General features: G+C 34.3%; 1 protein-coding gene across 2 annotated transcripts; it reads right to left on the reverse strand.

Moving 5' to 3' along the window:
• Nucleotides 1–206: 206 nt before the first annotated feature.
• Nucleotides 207–13,522, reverse strand: LOC111643776 (uncharacterized). 2 transcript variants are annotated; one of them, XM_089591527.1, is made up of 3 exons: nt 13,206–13,522; nt 10,261–10,496; nt 207–490 (listed from the first exon to the last, which is right to left on the reverse strand). In XM_089591527.1, the coding sequence occupies exons 2-3, from the start codon at nt 10,488–10,490 to the stop codon at nt 292–294; spliced, it is 429 nt and encodes a 142-aa protein (XP_089447653.1). In that variant the 5' UTR covers nt 10,491–10,496; nt 13,206–13,522; the 3' UTR covers nt 207–291. The 2 variants fall into 2 exon arrangements, with proteins under 2 accessions (XP_089447653.1, XP_089447654.1); XM_089591528.1 differs by having other exon boundaries at nt 13,196–13,208.
• Between the last annotated feature and the right edge of the window lie 7,520 nt (nt 13,523–21,042).

Consider the following 21,042-nt stretch of genomic DNA (forward strand, 5'->3'; position numbering starts at 1 on the left):
ACATGTACATATATATGTATATGTACGTATGTATGCATACGTAACAGTAACCCATGAGTCAAAGCTTCCGACCAATGTATGTATTTACTTTCAATAGTGAAGGTTGCACATTGCCGTGCAGTATTGTAAGCTTACACGGGTAGATATGGATTCATAGGAGAAAGGACGACGATGGGTGAATTTGGGCTGCTGTGGAAATTTTTTTTTTTTTTTTTATCAAATGTAGGGTGAGAGGGGAGAGAAGAGAAAGGGAATAAGAGATGTGCAAGAGCAAACGAAATTTCAGGTGGCCTACAGAAACGCTATCGTTCGCTCGGACCGGAAAAGCTCTGACGTCGAAAGCTCGTCCGGGTTTTCCTCGCTGCTACTGCCTCTGCTACCACCGTCAGCCGCTGCTCTGCTTATGGCTTCGCCCACGATCGTTCGCGCCACTCGCTTTGCTAGCTCGGGATTTTTACTGAGCTCCTGCAGCATCCAGTTTGCGAAGAGACTAAAATTTTAACGATAAATTGATTAGAACATGGTTGAGTGCACATTTTTTTTTTTTTTTTTTTTTTTTGGCTTTTATGGAGAAAATTTTTATGTCTGAGAGATCCGTTTTGTTTAGTTCTGGTTCGATAGAATGCGTCAGATTGCTTTGATAAAAATGAAATTCGGGGTACATATTGAGCTGTGGAAACAATAAACATTAAAGCTGTTTTTAGACGGAGTGGCAGTACATGTAGTTTTTGTAATATCAATTGATCATCGCAAAGTTTGTACATCGCCAAAGGGATCTGCACGAGAAAAACATCTCATGCAGTTCAGGAAAGTTGATTTGAAAGTGGTTATGATATTATGAAATTCGTTTTTTGTTTCTATATTCGTATTTTTTAATTTTTTTTATTTTGAAATCGAATGCAGAAACGTAATTTATTGTTATAGTAAAAATAATACTTATTTCGAATTAATTCTAAGCGTATTGTAAGATTAGTCATTTTTTTATGCTCGAAGAACAAACCAGCCCCCCAAAACATTCAATTTGTCTAAAATATCCTGATAGGCGCCAAAAAACCCACGATAACTGTTCCCCGAACGCATATCGTTGAAATTGTAATTCAAGTTCTACCTTTATCCAATTAACGAAAGCCATCTGATCTCCTGCCGCAAGAAAGCCCAAAGCTCCCTGGAATCGAAATTCCACTAAAACAGTCGTACATCAAGTGAAAAGAAAAAGAAAAAGAAAAAATTGTCCCTCCCTCTTCGAAACGTTTTTCCCACAAATCAAGTAAACGCACGGTCCGCTCGAAGCGTGCACTCACGTGCTGTCACAAAAGTACAGCACCATGAAAATTTCAAGCCACCCCGAGAGCATCGCCGCTAATTTTCTAAAATACACCCTGGGCACGCCACACGTACACCCCCGAAGCGCTTGTGTCACGCTCAACGGTCTTCATATACATAATACGCACACACGAGCACTCCCTTGCACTATCTTCTCTCGCTCTCGATTTGCCGAGGCCGCTGTGTGTTCCTCCCTACCCCACTTGTCCCTTGTCTAATTACTCCTACGTAAGCGCCACGCACGTGTATATACCCTCTCCTCCCCCCGTAATGTATACGTACTACGCACCTGCACCGCGCGTAATATACGATATGTTATTTAGGACGTGCGTGCGTACATGCGCGAGCGCTAAATGTTTCGTCTAATGCGTGGATATGCGGAGCGCGCCGTGTTGCCTGTCTGACGGAATGCCTCCTCGAAATGAAGACGTATACAACCGTATATATGTACACGAGCTCGAGCATATTTTACTTTAGGGGGGGGGGGGAGGAAAATAAAATAACTGACCTATCCACCCTATTTTTTTTCATCCACTCTACATTTATATTTGGAAATTTGGATGGTAAAGAAAGAGGATCGTATTAATTTCTTCTTCCTTTTTAATGATCTAGCTTTTTTTGGGCTTCCCTTTTTTCCACTTCACGGTAGACGATACCTCACCAAGTTTTTGATGCATTGCACATCATGGCAAAGCCCTAGTATATACTATTCTCGCGTAGTCGAGTGTAATTGTGTATCGTGAATCTCCGGGTTGATTATGATTTACGTCCGTAAGTATATCTTTGGAAAAATAAATTATACGCAAAAGTAAAAAGTGTCAAAATTAAAAATAAAAAGAGTAATTTCTCAACAATAGTTATGAGTAAAATCTAATAACCATTATTTGATTATGGTAGTTTTGTCTATTTACCTCTTTTTAAATAAGAAAAAATGTGAATTCACTACTTTCAAAACAGGAAAAGCCAAAATACTCTTTTTAAGCTAGTAATAAACTTCAAAAAAGTATTGTTATATGTATTTCACCAGAAGTAGTTATTAGTTAACATTAAATTATCTTAATTAACCCCAATCACGTTTCAATTCACCGAGAAGTTATGTTTATGCATGCAATAAATGTACGTAATACTTTAATAAATGTACAATTAGTACATTATTATTAATAACCTTTGACATGATTTTTTTTTTTTTTTTTTTTTTTTGTAGTTTTACTTTTTCAGCTAAATTTGTTTGTTTACTAATCAGTGCCTCTCGAAACTACAGCACTCATCAGCAGTTAAGGATTATACTAACGAAATTACGAAAAGTTAACAACGTACATGCCTACTTGCTTTTGGGCAAATATTTTAAATAAAATAAAATTGTTTGTTGCATTCTGAAGGCTCATTTTTTGTAAAAGCCCATTTACTGCAGGTTTAGGTAGACCTTGCATATCTTTTCTCTGTTGCTAGTACATGTACATGTTTATATGAGGCTCTTTTACCGTCAAGCTTGAATCAGATGGCGCCAGGGCACGTCGCGGCTGTCATACTTACACACCGTCAAATTTACAGTTGTGTATTGCGTTCGTGAGCCTATCTGTGTAATGAGCAAAGCAGAAGACATAACCTTTGTAAATGATTGCTGTTGTTTGCAGACAATTTTTGTTTGCATTTACGTTTAAAGATAGTAGGAAAAATGAAGTGCAGTGTAATATCCTGTGATAAGAAAGTGAAATTTAAATTTCCTTCTGATAGTGTGATAAAAAAAAGTGGCTCGAAGCAATTGGGAGACCAACATTTTTGCCGCTCCCAAGTCATGGCTTACCTGTCCACGAGTTCTGCTTTTCTTTCACTGACTCTTGCTCCTTTCCCTTTTAAAAGCTTTTTCAATTCTGAAACTTTTAAGCTCCCATAATATTCTTTCTTGTCTTCCTTATTCATTTCAAAATTTCAAATATTGCGCTTTACCACTACACTTTAATTTCCTATGTACATACAATACTGAAAAGTAATGTTGTGTGAGTGAGACGGCCATGACAGCCGCGACGTGCCCTGGCGCCATCTGATTCAAGCTTGACGGTAAAAGAGCCTCATAATGAGCACATATGAGCATACACTCGCGGTAAATGTCAACAGAGGGTAATTGAATTATTGCAATATCTTCTAATAACTATTTCTGTGGATGAAAGTAATATTTTTCAAATATAATATAAAATAATACTTTTCAAAAGTGCGAATCTTGAAAGTGAGATCCTCTTATGAAACTAGTAACCATCGAAAATACCACTTTTAAGGGGCATAATTTTAAATTTTACTTTTTTAAAAAAAGTGTATATATATACTACATTTAAATTTCTTAATGTGAACCCTAAGATGGGATTCTACGTTATTTTACTTTTGATTTTAGTAATGATAAAGTACTTAAATTATAATAAAAATGTAAAATGAAACAACTTGAACCCCACTTTGAATAATGTGATTTTTAATTAATAAAAAAAAAACAGCCGACACCTTCAACGTTTTCAAAAAGTGATCGAGACGTTTCACAAGGCAAAATAAATTCATAATTCAAGGCGAAAATTTGGGTACCGTACCTACGCATAATGTAACGTAACGAAATTACAACCAATAATGGTGCGTAGGTGCGTATACTGGATGCACGAAAGTACCAAAAAAAGGCCCGTATAAACGTAATTGCGCGCAAGTTGCTTGAAAATATGCACACAGCTAGTGATACGCGAGTTTAAACGCAGCCATTAGGTGAAAGTACTAAAACCCGCGTATGCGCCGAAACAATCAATTAATCTATAGTACGCAGAGCGAGGGAGAAGAGCAAATGAAATTTCGATATTCCATTAAACATAGCTAACGAGATGTGTGATACATTAGGCCGCACGCGTATATAGGGACGACAGTCCAGAGTCAGCGCCGCATATAATTCGGCGTTTGGGGAAGATAGGCCCGCATTATCCGACAGGTGCGTGCACGGTGATCGAAAGTTCGCTGTCCGAGAGGTATGCCTTTCTGCGGTCGGTGGATGCACCGTTGCGTGCGCCAAGTTCTTACTTGCTCGTTCGAGGGGAGGACTGAAGGTGACATTTATCGAGCTTGCGTGAATCTGGCATTTTCCGTCGATTGTTCGGTAAGGAAGACACGCGCGGTCTTTTCAAGAATTTCTCGATTCACTTATGCTTGTTCGTTGTAGTCAAGAGAAAATGTATTCCGAAGTTTCCTGTGAAAATTACAAAGTGTTTTTAAGGCTTTTGATAACCTTGAAAGGTCTTCAAAGACTTAGAAGCTTCAAATACTGGTAGATGGTTTTGAAATCTATCAAGTACTCTTAATGGCTAAATGGCTCTCAGAGTCTTTCAAACACTATTAGAGACTCTAAAGTTATCAAAAGCTTTCAACTTCCAGGTAACTTGTAAGTTTGTTACAGTCTTTTAAATGAGGTTTTGCATGACTTTGAATAATTGTTCGTAACTTGTGTAGCCTGATGTTTACTTCAACATCAAATAACTGAATTACAATGACGTGAAAAAGTATGTTGTTAGGGATTCTTGGGGTATGTTATGGGTTGGTTGATTGATTCGGAGATACATTTCACTTTTTGCGAAGTGTAGTGTAAAAATAAAATACACGGTGAATTTTTTTTTTAGAGCCAGTTCTAATAAACCTGTGACCAATTAAACTAAATTCGAAGATGGTTTTACAACTTGAACCCACGTTTATATGTATCCAGTTTTCTGTGTATTAATTATACTTTTAGAAAATAAGAGATGTTGTGGAATTTTATATTTTTCAAAACGAAAAAATATCGATAAAACTGTAGCTACTTATTTTAATAAAAATAATTTTAAATTTTAGAAACCTAGAAGTGTAGTTTTTAGGAAATTAAACTGCTAGTTTTTATGCTTGTATGAGAACTTTTAGTTAGAAGGTAAGGCATTAGACAGTGAATTTTTACTTTAGACCCAGATTTTTTTTTAAATCGCCCGAAAATCAAGTATGTTGGGGTCAACTATAATTGGAACCATATGCCGAATTCCAACCAACCTAAACTGTATCATTAGGTATTAGATTGATTTAAAGATATAACTTAAGTGATGAAAAATGTCAAAGCTTTTAATTTCAGATTTCCTTTATTTTTCATTAGTTTTCTTTTTTTTCTTAATTTTAAAGTTAAGAGCTGTACGTACGTGTAGATAGTTGGCTAATAGGAGTAAAAAACATATAAGGTCTTGAAATTTTCTGTTGTTAACAGTCAAGTTTTTCGTGATTTGGCAAATCTTGAAAAACATAACGTTTTACTTGTAGCTATTAACAGCTTGAGAAAATATTGCAAAATAACATACAAAGTTACTTTATTCAAAGGGGGTTATGTGGATAATAATCACCAAGGATATACATAGGCTCCGTTTTGCAGCACCCCCGGGTCATTTGCTTATACCCCGTTAATGGAGATGTCGCACCAGTTTGAACTGTACATGTTTTCTCATGAGAGCGTATTAAACGACCAGTGTTGAAAAGCACTCGAATCGGTAAAAATGCTCTCCCACGCTTTTGAGAATCCAAAAAGTTTTGACATATCATTCAAAATATTCAGGAATGTTTGATGTACCAAGATTATTTTCAAATACCAGTGAAAAATGTTTTTAAAGGAGATTTTTTGATACGAGAAGATACGACTCCTGTGAGACCCATCCTGTAGTCTGGCACGCAGTTAGTATACATATATCTGTATCCAATGGTCATTTCCTACGGTCAATTTGAAAGTTGATTGTCTTGAGTGCAACGAACAATAAATAACACGCGAACGTCAACGCTTGTCTCGAACTCGACATTTAGAATGATTAATTCGAGGTCATTTGCGAGATTAACACGCTTGAGGAGAAATTAATCCATTTTCCAACAGGTAAGTAGACATCACACCTTATTATCACCTTATTGCACAATGAAGCGGACAGAATGGGGTGAACGATTAAATGCACTACGGTACAGTCTCTCTTTCTCTCTCTCTCTCTCTCTGTGGGTGTGTGTGTGTGTGTTATTAGAAAATCTAATAGATAAATATTTATAATATTTTTCGTCCTAACTCTTTAGGGAAATTAATACCTTTTTTTATGCATGGTTTTACATAAATACAGTTGTGTTGATATTTTAAAGTGTTACGAATTGATTTGAAAGTTGATACATGGGTATTAATGCTCTGAGAGTTAAGGTGTTTATTCCCATCTTAAACGATTGGGTGTCACGTGACTGAAGCCTTTTCATTCGTCGTGTGGTTAGTTGAGACCGATCGAGTGTATTGTTTGATGGGATTTTTTAAAGATCGATTACATTGAATTGGAAACAAAATTAAAATGGCATAAGTTAATCATATAAATATAATATGCAGTACCTCTAATTTACTCTAAAATAAAAAATAAAAAAAAGTATTAAGACCCAAAACTTTTTCTTATTACAACAATGTGGAAATAATATTACATGTAATTTTTAAATATCCTTTGAACAGTACTGATACTTTATTGCATAAATTCTTACAAGAAAAAAGATTTTAAGTCATTTCTTACTAATGAATTAGATGGTATGATATTTAAACGAAAAGTTGTCTTAAAAAAAAAAGATTCATGCAATTGGTCGTAACATAAATGTTGCAAGGATAAGATTTAGTGCACATGTATGCATACGTTTACAAAGACCAAGAAATGAGTGAAAAAATCTAAGTAAAATTCTGTTCTCTTTTTGTACTGTGGTACGATTATTAAATGAAAAAATTAAGTGTTATTAAATTATCAAAACTGAGTATTCGAAAAAAAATGGATTTCATAACCATCAATGATAAGAACTCTCTTATGATGTAATAAGATTTAGCATCTTTATGAACAACGTAGAAATGATAGTTCATAAAAAAGTTCTTTATAACAAAATACTCAGATTTTATTACATTGTTTTTTTCCATCACAACTATGATAACTAGAAACGCTTTATGATCATATATCAGAGTGGTTGATTAAAAATTTTCTTTTAAATAAATTTAATTGCCAGTGCTGCATTTTCTAACGTGTATAGTTTTTAAAAAATAACTAACATTTTTCCTAATCTAAGAATGAATGGTTAAGTAAACTAAATTAAAAGTAAAAAAGAAATTGTCAAATATCAAAACGTGCAAACAACATTATGTTTACACAGCTTGATGGAATTGTTCTAACGTTCTTTGCAACTATCATTTGTTGATTTCGTAAGATTACGAAATATTAAAAATCCATACAATCATTTTTAATATTCTCTGATTTCGTAATAATAATATTTATGCGATTGAATATCTTCTGATAATGTCAGCTTATTTTAGTGATACGAATAAGATTTGCTCTAAACATAATTCAAACAACATCAATTGAAACACGACAAAAACTCTGATAGCCCATACAAAATTTTTAGGTAAAAAGAAATCATGGACTCTGTTTTTGGCTATCCGAATTCTGGTAGGATGTCTGCATTTACTCAATACACTTGTCATATAGTGGACGTATTTGCGTGGGCGAGTACAAGCTTGCGTACATAGCGTACGATCGCTTCCAAAGGTACACATGGTTTTGCGTAAAAGCCGAACTATAGGTTCATTTAGTAGACTAACTTGTTTTGTATGCATGCAACAGAATCTTCGAATCACCATCAACCGTTTTTGCAAAATCCTATTAGAGAGCCTTGATTTTGATTGTCTGTGTACGGCTTGTAAAATAACGGTAAAATGGGTAGAGCCGTACAATATGACGAAAGAGAAGAGGACAAAAATAGATTGTCAATCCATACAGATTGTTTATGTTTGTTTTTAAAATACCATATAACGAATAGTATTTTTTAAGTTTGATTTACGAATTGAATGAAAATTTTATAATGTTTCTTGTACTGAGCCATGAAACAGAAACTGAACACATGTACATTCGCAGGTCAGTTAAATCGAACAAAAAAATGTTTAAGACGTACATGAACAAAAGTTAAAATAAAGTCCTATTTTACGGAGAAAAATGTCAATTTGATAGCAAGTCTTTTAATCCTTTGACGCTCCTCCATAACAGTAATATTAGTAATACGTTAAAAAAATTTTTTTTTCTAATTTTCATAACATCTCTTTTATGAGCTTACATATTTGTTCACTGGATATTTGATTTAAGTATACACTTATTTATTAAAAATCAATAGCAGAGCAGTCTTATCACTTGAGGCATTCGTAAATTAACAAAAATGCATTTTTAGGAAACAAAACAAAATTATGGAAAATCAAAAATTAAAGTATCATCCGTGGACGTACGATTACTTCAATGATGAACTCTATGATGAATAAAGAGTTGTAAAAATATCATTAGTTAAGCATAAAATGTTGTATACATCTGTTACACTTCTGTATCTCAGCAAAACATAAATCTGGTAAACACTGAGGAGAAAAATCATAAAGAACTTGTTGCATGTGTGTTGTTTAATGAAAATAGGTAACATTTGTACAACAACAATACGTATTTATTACGATAAAAAAATTTTCCAAAAAATTCGACAAGTTATTCTACAAGTTAGAATCATGCAAAATTTTAAAAAATTGTAAATTTTTAATTGAAAAAAATCCAAAACTTTCTAATTTCGCAAATTTTAAACTATTTCATGCGTGATTTGGTAGTACATTCTATTTGCATTTTAATGAACTTTAATTTTAATTAATGACGTATTATTTAACGTACACTTATCTTAATTGCAATAAAATGAAATTTCTGAAACAATTAATTTTTTTCTCAAGTTTTCTTGTTGAAAAACATGTATTTGTGAACGCAATTGTAAGTATAAATTTTCAACTGTTAATTGTACACGTATCAAATAAAGATGGGAAAATTTTTAACGAGTAAATTACAGTCGATATTTCAGTTATTTTGTAGCAGTAATACGGCAAAATTAATTGGATTACTTCAAAGTGACAGAAATATTGACAATAATTTTCCAAAGAATGCGATTTACGCTGAGCATTAATTGCATGCACCCACATATGGATACTTTGACGTAAATCTACGACCCAGCATATACCATTGTTAAAAACGTATTGATGAAAGTTCAAGTTGTCATGACTAATATACCGTATAATCTGGGGACAATACAATAATTTCCAACATTTCCAAACATTTAAAAGTACTTTTTCTAAATTAAAATTAGGTTATGGGGGTATGTAGGTCACTTAGATTTCTCTGCTCGTCATTGGCTTGTCTTACCTCATTCAACTGTTTCTACTTAATTTCGCAGACAGTTGATTCTTAAAGCTAAAAATCGAAGTTTCCACGTGAAAACTATTGTAAAAAATTAATTCAGGGTAAAATTAGTTCTTTTTAATATATCTTATTATAAATTTTTTCAATATATATATTTTTTTAACCAAAAATATCGAACAGGACAAATAGTACTCCCCAAAAAATTTTTTTTTATCACTGATCAACCCCAATGTTTTCTCAAGTCTAAAAATAATATCACGGCAGCCAAGCAAACATCCGCACTACCGTTTCTCACTAATCCTTTTTGCATTCTAATGTAATTTTGAAAACACATTACACCAGCGTCACTCCAAATTTTCACGACAGTAAGCTTTTAGCCGTGCGCGCACGCCATTAAACCGGAAATCATAATTATTGGAGTTCTAATTGACGAACGCTTGTACCGATCGGCCATTACCATCCCTTTAAAACTGTGCGTTGTAAAACTCCCAGCTCACGAGTAAAAATTTACGATACCCCGAAATTCACGCCGACCAAGAACGCCAAGCAAACACCAGCCCCAATAAACCTCAGAAATAAAGCACTCGAGCCGCGCTCACCCTCTACGATGAATCATGCCCAAGAATAACGACTGAAAAAAAAAAAAAAAAAAAAAAAAAAAAAAAAAACAAATGTTTGCAGATCTAGGGTGGGAGAAAAAAAAGTTTACCTCTGTGGATACTCCTGCAAGACGCGTACGATCCTCTGGCGCTGGTCCTGTTTGCCGGCGGCCTCGCGCTTCCCGAAGCCGATGGCCGTCGACACGTACTCTGGCTGGAAGCCGCGAATCTCGCGGGGCTTGTCCCGCGGTTGGCTCACGTAGCCGCAGTTGCCCGAACTCGTGCCCTCGGCCAGCAACAGGCCTATGAGCACTAGGCACACGAACACGCTGAGCTGCATGGTAATCTGCAATCGTCGGTGAGGGCCGGCGACGGAGAAACACGAAATTAGATTGGGTTGTTTGGTTATGGGGGGGGGGAGTTGGTATTTCATGGAAAATGGGCTGTGGTCACGAGATGTTGGTGAAAGCGTTGAAAAATTGAGTGCCCACGATTCGCGGAATGATTAATTTTTATGTATCACGGTTGTCGAGAGTAAGGGGGGAGTGGGTTATTTTATGCTGATGTTCGAGGATGTACCGAGGGGCGAAAATGTTCAATTTTTCAGAGATTCCGAGCTCTAATACAACACGAGCCTCAATTTTACCCGTAAGTACAATCGAGACCTCCATTACAAGATTGAATATGTTATATATTGTTCTTTTGCCAGTGCAGTTTTTGTGTTAACAACGAGATCTAATTTTGATAAGGTTGAAATGTATACGGCACATGGAGCTACTAGAAATTTTATACACATATCTTGGAGTCCTCCTCAGTTATGGCATTCTTGTGAGTTTTTGTATTAATATTATGGTGCAGTTTATTAGGAGTGATTAAGACAGTGCGGAAAATATCGACTTTCCACACCCTAGTACAAAAAAAGTTGTGCACAAGTGGTGGTCGGTAACTCTAGTCACTCATCGCATGAATCTATTACTACTCGTGCGGGAAAAGGTTTTTACTTCGCTCGTTCATACGTCAATAGCTATAAAAAAATGAACATGTACCTTTCAAAAACAAAAATATATTGAGTTATTTAAAGTATGCTGACAAACACTACTTTCTTTTTTGTCACTAGTGCGCATCCTTTCCAGGGCAATTGCCGATCTCTAGGGACCTTTGTGATCGCCCTGGCTGGAGACGCATCAGTGGAGAATGCTATTTTTCGTATCGAGATTGCAGTAAACGTTCAAATGTTAAAATAAACGTTTACAGTAGAAAAAGTTGTTTTCTGCCCTCGGGTGGTTTTGGGAGGCTGGTACTTCCTCGGGCAAAAAAGCAGTTTTCCGATACTCGTTCGAAAAGTCTCATTTACGAACCTCGTTACGGACCTCGCCTTCGGCTTGGGCCGCAAACCTCTCGGTTCGCAAACAAAGACTTTTCAAACTCGTAAGAAAACTACTATTTCCACACACTTGTAACTGTTCGGAACAGGAGTTTTTCACATTTGTTAAAGATATAAAAATTGTATGAGTCAAAAACAGTGGATGAATAAAAGTATTTCTTAAAACAAGTTATAATAAATAAAAGAGTATCACGTATTGTTAATGAAAATGAGCGAGGAAATCAAGTGATACGCAGAAAGAAAAAAATAATAAAAATTATAGAAAAACTCTAGGAAAAATTATCATTCTGCACATTAAATCGGATGCAAGTTGGAAAAATAGGGAAAAGTTATCATTTTTAACAACAAAAAATATTATTTTAACAGTTAAAATTATGGTTAGAACAGTAAAAATTACTATGCGGGAAAGTAAAATTTATTAACTGATTCTTTTAAGGTTCACTCTTGCGGCATAGTAATTTTTACTGTTCTAACCATGATTTTTACTATTTAAATTATAACTTTAACTATTAAAACAATAATTTTTACTATTAAAAATAATAATTCTTTCCTTTTTTGCCAACTTGCATCAAATGTTTTTGTTTGTAGGGGTAACGATAGTGTAAATGTGCATTTATAATTACATTTTTATACCTCACAATTTATAAACATAGAGAAAAATCAATGGTTTAGTTAATTAAAAAAAAAAATTATAAAAAATTCAAAAATTATTCAAACAAAATTGCAGTATGAATGAAAGATTTTCAATATTAATTATTCGTACAAACTGTGTGTTTGCAAACACTTTCCACATATTTTTCTCATAGTTCATATAATTTGTATCCAAAGTAAACTCCTCCCGAATTTTTAAAAGAGAGAACTTTTTTGTAAGGTTCACGCAAGCTGTCGGGCGTATTTAATGATGATCAAAGATTTGAGGCTTTCATTGTACCGCTTGAAAGCATTAGTACTAAAAAGCTACGGTAATATTTCTATGTCTCCGTAATAAGATTCTACGAACAATCTCAATTTAAAAAAAAAAAAAAAATCCATCTCAGACAAAGAAACTCATCCCCCTTTTTTGTAAAACATAAAGCGTATCGGAAAAAACACTGTCGAAAGAAGCGCAAATGTACACAGCAGTAGCATTTCGGCAACTTAATCATGATTAATTAAAATTTCTTGGTGAGAGCCTTGTATTATTATCACCCTAAGCCAACGCAATTTTTTATCATAATACAACACCGTATACTGCAATGAACCGTAACGCATTAAACTAATTATGTTTCTGTTATCTCCATACTGAATCTCTACCATAGGAAAAAAAGCTCTTATTACCACGAGCGAAAATAACACCCTCGTTTTTTTGCCGTCTAAGAAAACACTTAATAAAATTATAGATGATTTGCCACTTAAAAGCGAATTACCTCGACGTTGTAACAAAATTTTAAAAAATTCACAGTACCAAACACTGTTCTTATATAAATTAATTTATCAATTTTCAACGAGGGAAGCAATTGGTAAAAAAAAAAAAAAAAACTGGTGCCATCTCTCTCTCCCTCTAAATCTTTATTACTCAACGATTCCACCAAAACGACTCATCTTCAACAACATCAGAGATCCAGAAAAAACACACACACACCATCCGCGACACTAAATCTCTAGAGTAATGAAAAACACACCAAGATGTACCAGGAGAAAAAAAAGTGCGATGATCCTGCCAACGGGTACACCAATGCGGTTGTTCAAATCCTCCGATCGTCGTCAGTGATCGTACTCCTTTTTATTCCTCTGAAAGATTGGTCACTGATCATCAACCCGGTTACTCTTCAGGTCTGCCCATCACCTTCGATTCGCTGATAAGTCGATTCGGCATGTTCCCCCAAAAATCAAGCAACCGAGTCCAAGTCCTCGTTAGAAAAACGACGCGCGTGCTCTCGAGCAAAGTGTACTTATATGTATGTCCTTGCCACTTGTATATATAAACGCAGTGCAATTAAAGTCCTCAAAAAACAACCCTCGACACGACTGAGCTACCGATCCGATCGTCCTGTCCTTTTGTAGGCGCCCAAGAGCGGCGGGCGGCTCTACGTGCGTGCAGGCGCCGCCGCAGCCCCTCGGAACGCTTGTCTTTATCACGCACGTGACATCGCGCGCCCACCAATGGCGTTTTCTCCCCCTTGGCGTTCGGGACTGATTAGGGTAATGCACATCCGAGGAGAGCCTCATAATGGGAGTTGCACCTATCGAGGGCCGATTCACGCGGTAGCACCTACTCGAGGAGATTGCTCACTCTCGAGCGCGTGGGTGCATTGTTCGGACGAGGACTCGCTATGATCGGTTCGGAATCGCGAACGAAGTTAATTTCCAGGAGTGCTCGGTACGTGCGAGTTTTTTTTTTTTTTTTTGGATGATCGCGTTAATCGCGGGGACGCGTTGCGCAATTCGATGGATTTGTTGGCGGTGAGCGTGACCGGGGTATGATTGTATTTGCTTGCTCGCGCTTGGAACGGTGTACGAGTGAGTGGCGTTGATGGTTGCAGTATATGTATATAAGTATATAGGTGTGAGGGGATGCTATATATACACTTATGTAAATTGTGTCTTTTAGGCGCGCGGGGTTTTGTAAACGTGCGTTACTTACATGGGATCCGTGAATCGTGAGTTTTCAAGGTCACGGGGTGGTTTGATTATTTCCTTAGAATTTTTTTTCTTTTTTTTTACAATATTAAATATTTATTGTTTAAGAGCGCCGTCTACGAATGATTAAACGTTTCAGAGGTCCAGTTACGAGATGATTGTATCCAAAGTTTTTTTTTTTTTTTTTACATAGGATGTATAGGAAAAGCCTCTGTTAGAGTCATGCAGTTTCACGAATCTACCAAGAGCCGGTGTATCACTACATGTTCGTATCAAAAATGAATATTTTATGAAATATTTTTTTATGAATATATGAATGATTTCGTCGTAACTTGCACTATTTGAGTAAAAAAGGTTGTTCGTTAGCAAAAAAAAAAAGATTTTTGTTTCTTGTTTATACCATCATTACAAGTTAAAAGTAGGTCCTGATTAACGTCCAATCTGCACTTATCAGGGATACAATTTTTTTGATTATACTTTCATTAAACATTTTAAAATGTCTTTGCGACACAGGAGAAATTTATAGAATTCCATACCTGCGATTCCCGTGACTTGCTTGTATGGCCACGCAGATGCTCCATTGTGTTGTATGTTCCATGGCGCGTCGAAGCGTTTAGCACAGTGCAGAACACAAACAATGCTTTTGGAGAATCGTTTTTTATACATCAGGAGTAATTGTTACAGGTTTAATATTTCGTCCCTCAAACTCTCTCGTTTTTTCAACAATTGGCCATAATGGCTTCTTCGCAGACGTAACTCTTGTAATTATGTTGTTTAAGAAAAATCGACGCGATGAAAGTTAAAAAATATATGGGCTCTGTGTGTTTACAGAATTGACCAAATTCTCAAACCAAGTGATTTTCGGTATTATGAAAATAGTTAGTATTGCTCACCATCACGTCTTCTAGTGAAATTGGACATATGCTACGAAACTGACATTTCAATCCTACATTGATCCTTACATCAAAGGGTATCCATTTGAATCTACATTCATACCATGTTCTAATTGGTTATCAATACTGTACGTACTTAGGTATCTATAGAATAAGCCGTCAATAGTGCATATAACAGCAGAATGACTCATTTCGCGAAAATTATGGTCATCCCATCTTTAGTTTTCTTGTCATACTACTATTTAACGCCATAAAAAAAGACGGTTCCCTTTCGTATGGCAATGGTCAGCCAACGTCTTTCGTCGTTATATTTCGGTCGAAATTACTTTCTTATATGAAATAAAGAGTAGCAACCACACGAAGAACGATTAAATACTGTTTCTATGAGCAGTTTTTTACTTGTGAGAGAAATGTGATACTTTCGTCCCTAAAATCAGAAAAGAAAAGTACATTTTTTTGGCAAGGATAAAATAAAAAAATATTGAATCAACTTTTGGGGTGTTAACTTCAACGTATAGTGATATTATGAGGATGAGTTGTTAGAAGGTTTATGAATTACTTACGCGTGAGAGACTCAACATTTTTAAAATAAACATTAGTTATCAGAATTACCGTGACTTGTTGATCCAACAGTATTGGCTTTGAATCACTTATGGTTGTCACTTTGATGTGGTACAATACATCTACGAATATATAATTACATTCGTGAACATTTTTAGAACGTCGAAGCACTGTTTTTCTTACCGTTCCGATGGCACGGTAAACATCATGCCTTACTAAATGAGAAGTGTTTCGAGGTAAGGGAATAACAAAGTGCAGTACTTCGCTATAATATAGCAACTGATAGCTCAATAAGGTTTACTGCGAAACACAAATGCCGGAAACTTTATTTTTCTCAAAGAGAGAAAAAAAAAAAAAAAAAAACAACCTACGTGACGTCAAACTCTAATAGTGGGCGTGGTATTTACAACGAGACGGATTACGCTGATTCGTGAGCGTCAGGCAGAGAGATTTGTTTATAATAATGAAACTTAATTTTTCTCTCATCTTCCTCGACACCCTTCCAATTTTTTTTCGCCAAGCAAAAGTATTCGAAGAAATAATTAGGCATAAGCTTCACGTGTGTGGGAACGAAAGAAAGAAAATTTCATCGTGAGGTGTACGTACAAGAAAGAAAAAAAAATGAAAAAGAAAAAAATGAGGATATATCGCGTAACAATACATGCGAGAAAATGATTAAAGTGAAATACCTGCCACATTTCGTGGGCAAATTAAACGCTACGTGTCTTGATAAGGTGAGAGAATCTGCGAACGAGCAAGCTATCATTATTCGAGGCTTAAGCGACATGATCATTCAAAGACACATCGCGTGAAATCCATCCTCACGAGGGGTTTTTTTTTTTCTGAGGATTGATAGCGTTGCGCGTTTGCTCCCATCGTGGGGAGGGCGATGTCATGATACGAGGCAGTTTTTGTGGATTTTATTCGAAAATAAAAATTTACCTCGACTCTTGTATAAAAAATTTTTCACGCGCGAGTCTTGAGAAATTTCAGGCAAACCATCACATGAAACTAGATGTTTAGCAGGGATGATTAATATTTTACTCTTAGTTTATTGCTGCAGACAAGTTGTAGCGCATCCAACGTGATGTGCCGAGATATATTGCTGGTTGATTATTTATACTAATGAGAAGATTGGACCATTACCTCTTAATTGTTTTTCCGAGTATCAACAATTGACGCCATCAGTAAAATTAGTGACGTCATATTTTGTACCATACAATAAACTATCGAATCGTACGCCCTTGAGTTGAAGAATTGTTTACAATAAGAGATAGCTAGCATTTTTCAAGAAATTGGTTGAATTTTACGGTCAGTTGTGTTATATTTGATTTTTATAGATATGTATCTACGGAGGACCGTATCAAGTAGAATAATAATTGTTTTTTTAAATATCTCTAAGGAAAAAAATATAAAATTTCATCTAATAAATTGAAAAAGTAAATACTACAATTGATAAAAAATTAAACCAACAAATTTATTTATTAGAAAATAAAAAAACAGATAAATAAAAAAAGTACTGTACTAATTTATTCGTTTACTAAGGGTGGAACAGAGCTAATATTTCTTTAAATCAAAATATATTACGAGTTTTTTTGCGTGCTAAAAAAAAATGTAATAAAAAACTGTACAAAAAAAAATTTTGAATGCAGACAAAAAAATATTTATCTGAATAAAATAAATATATTTAGTTGAATCTATTAAATATTACGTGATAGAGAAATTCTTAACGTTTACTAGGGTTGCCAAAAATATTTTTTTTTTAAGTGTAACACTCGAACAACTTAACTATATAGAAAAAAATCTGAAAAAAGAATAACTTATTTTTACGCAAGATTTAAAATTTGTTTTTTGCCCCTGTATCCTTCTCGACGTGATATTTGTATCTATTTCCATTTGGATCACACTCTCTCCGGTACAATTTATCGAATGTTGTGGATACGCCAGACGTGACGTAACGTGCAACTCTCGTGACGTATATATTTCGCATTGTAATGACACATCGCTGCGCGCAGAACGAAATCCAGACTGGATCTTTTTTTTCTAATGAGATTTTTGAAATGCAAATTCAAATGTATGTACATATGTTTCGTGTTTTCTCTATGCGCAAGCAGAACAGAGCGGGGAAATTGTTGTAGCTGAGTTACGCTTTTTTTCATAAGAATGAGGTTTGAAATTGTTGTATAAATTTTCGCGTGATATGCATCGTGGAATCGGCTTCGCTAACTTTTTCGATTTCGATTGTTTCGACTTGTGTCTTCGAAAAACGACGAGCATAAAGTTTTCCGTATAGGGGTTGAAAAATAAAGGAATCGTCAATGACGTATCGATACCAGGTGATTATTAAAAAATTGACATAAAGCACGATGGACGTGATTTAATTGATAAAGAGATTATTCTCGAAAACGTCATTTTGAAAATTGAGCCCACCCTTGAAATAACAAGAGCTTTAAAGAGGATAGAGCGAGTGAGGGTATCACAACACGCGTGAAAAACCACAATTTTCACAGCTGAAAAAAAATTTTGTTCGGTAGTACTAGATATTTTACCGCCTATGTGGATTATACCGAATGTGAAAAAAGTATTTATATTGGAAATAATGCAATAGACGTACCTTTTCGGAACACCTAAGATGGAACAAATGAATAATAAAACAGATTGTTTTGGATCAACCTGATGGTGGTTAATTATTTATTTAGCAGCTGATTTTTCTAAAGCATTTCAAAAAGGACTTATTGTTGCTGCAGTTTTTTGTTAGAATCCATCCTAACGGCAAAAAAAGTTTTAAAAAAAAGGAGCTAATAAAAGATGTATACACATGCATTAGAACACTGAAATATGCTTAGGAAGATTTAAATCGGGTGATAATTTGAAGGAATTTTTAAATAATTGACAGTGTGCACTTGTATGAAATATTGTATATTTAATGTTTTTTTTTCTTTTTCAAACACGTAGTACACTCTTGTTTCGTATGGCATGACTAATTTTTTATACAATTTTATCTAAAAACTAAAAGAAATTTCTTAAATTGAGGATTTTTTTACGCATGAAACTCCTTACAGTGTTGTCATACAGATTTTAACTCCAAATTGGCCTACAAGCAAATCGACGCGGTAAGAGCCTAAAAGTTTCCAACATACTACATTACTTTTTGAGTAATGAACTAATTGTAATGTATTTTAGTGTAGTTTTTAGCAATAGAATATAATTACCTAATTTATTAGAAAAAAGTATACATTCGTTAAAAAAAAAGGGCCATTCTTGACTCAAACAATTTCATCTGAAAGCTCTCATCGCGTACTCTGTTTTTTCATCTCGTATGGGACCCTTTTGAAAATAGCTGCAGTATAGAAGGAAGTCTATTTCTCGTAAACGTCCAACTCGTAAACAAATTTTCAGCCAATTTCTCACATACTTCACCTTTAGAGCTCCAAAAAGATATCCCGTATCTATCTCGAGAGAATTGTGTGTTAACGAATCATATCCGGTAAGACCACTACAGTAGAGTGAAAAAATCTGACAGTGTGCTCCTGAAAAAAAGTGTTTTATTTTTTTACCCATTTTCTCTTATACACAAGACAATCACCTCAAAGTCAAAAATTGTTTTAAATTCCAGCTAACTATAGCATGTACGAGCAATTAAATACATCGAAAAATCATTTATAAAGAAGATATAGAAAAAAATCTTGGAAGAAAATGTTGACATGTACTGATCTTAAGATGTACCGTATTTTTGCAACACATTTTCAGCTGATTATAAGACAAGGGACACTATACTACCATTTTTCATATGCAGATAATTTTTAATAACTCTATTGTAACTTGCGCTTGAGTCTTGATTAACTGTTGTCTAATCAATTTATTTTCTTGATTTTGAACACTAAAAACGACTTGGTACCCAACCCGAGCCTTGTTATTTTCTATGGATAATTTTTTTCGAAAATGTCTCTTATAATTGATAACATGATCAATCACTTTAAATTTAAGATGCCATTTTTCATGTGGTTTTTGCTTTTTGTAAAAAATTGTTTCAGATATTTCATGGTTTCATCAAACATGTCATGAATTTTAGTTGCGTGTTTACCAAGCCTTAGATTCGTGAGTTCTGCTATCTTGAAGCTTTAAATTAAATCAGTGGTAAGAATTTCTCTCTTATCCCCTGTTTCTCACCTGCGTTGTTATTACTGCAAATTCTATCGTGAATCTGGCGGAAATAAAGCTATACGTATTTATGTAAATTATTTATAATTAAAGTAATTTGATTATTCTTAATAAAGCATTTCATATGCAGAAACAACACTTTGACGTATTTTACACTCCTACGCAGGAATGTAGCTTTTTCTGTACCAATATTAATAAAATGAATATTTGCATAAGTAGTTTCCTTTCTTTATTTGACGATTTAAATGCGAACTGAAACTTTTTGTCTAATACAAGTGAGTCACCACATGTTTATCTTTTTTTAAATAAACAACAAAAATTTGGTATATTGGAGATATTTCAATCAAGGTAAAAGATTAAGTTGAAAACTTTTTTTTTGTCAATATGCCATCACAAAAAAAAAAAAAAAAAAGAAGTAGTATGCATCCAACTCGAAACGAAGAATAAGATTCCCTTGTAATACGATTATTATTTTTATTTTCTAAGCCTTCCCAGCTTAGAAAACAGCGGGGATGGTTAGGGATGGAATAAAAATTCCAGTATATTCAAAATAATGATGATAAAAAAATGATCTATATCTTACAGAAAAATACACCCTGGAAGGATTAAACAAATTTATTTTTCCTTCTGACTACTTGCATGATTTTTTATCGATTTATTGTTTAAACAAACTTGAATAAATGACCTAATAGTTTGTATTATTAATTTATTTATTTCATAAAAGATAAAGTTATATTGATGAATTATTGAAAACAAGAATTGTTTCTACATTATTTCTGCTTTCTTCTTTTCGTATTATAATTTTTATTTATTTTTTCTTATTATCATTCACAATAAATTGTTTTTCATTTCATGTATCAATAGTTACTAGTCTTGCACCTGTAAAAAAAGCTTTTACCAGGTATTATATACCTCGTAGATTTTATAGTTATACAATAACCAAGGAAAAACTACCCCAATAATTTTTTGAAACTCAAGTTTTTTTTAAGCGACCTAGTTATTAATTTTTAATGCAGGCTTTCATCTTGTTATCAGCTTAAACATGTGCACCAACTTCAAAGCTGTGAAGAAATTTGAAAAACATTTACCATCTAAGTTTTATTGATGGCATTTTTATAATAATTTAAAATTTTTAGCTTCAAGTTATTTAGTTAGGCCTCATCACGTGTACAGTCGATTATAATACATACGATGGTATCGAGAAAAGTAGTTCCAATATTATGGCTGAACCGTCGAAAATGTCATCCTTCATGATAAATTCATAAAATTTACCA

The sequence above is a fragment of the Copidosoma floridanum genome, unplaced genomic scaffold (assembly GCF_036245765.1).
Source record: "Copidosoma floridanum isolate Cflo_tuat_1 unplaced genomic scaffold, Cflo_Japanese_pri ptg000013l, whole genome shotgun sequence".
NCBI classification, from domain to species: Eukaryota; Metazoa; Arthropoda; class Insecta; order Hymenoptera; family Encyrtidae; genus Copidosoma; species Copidosoma floridanum.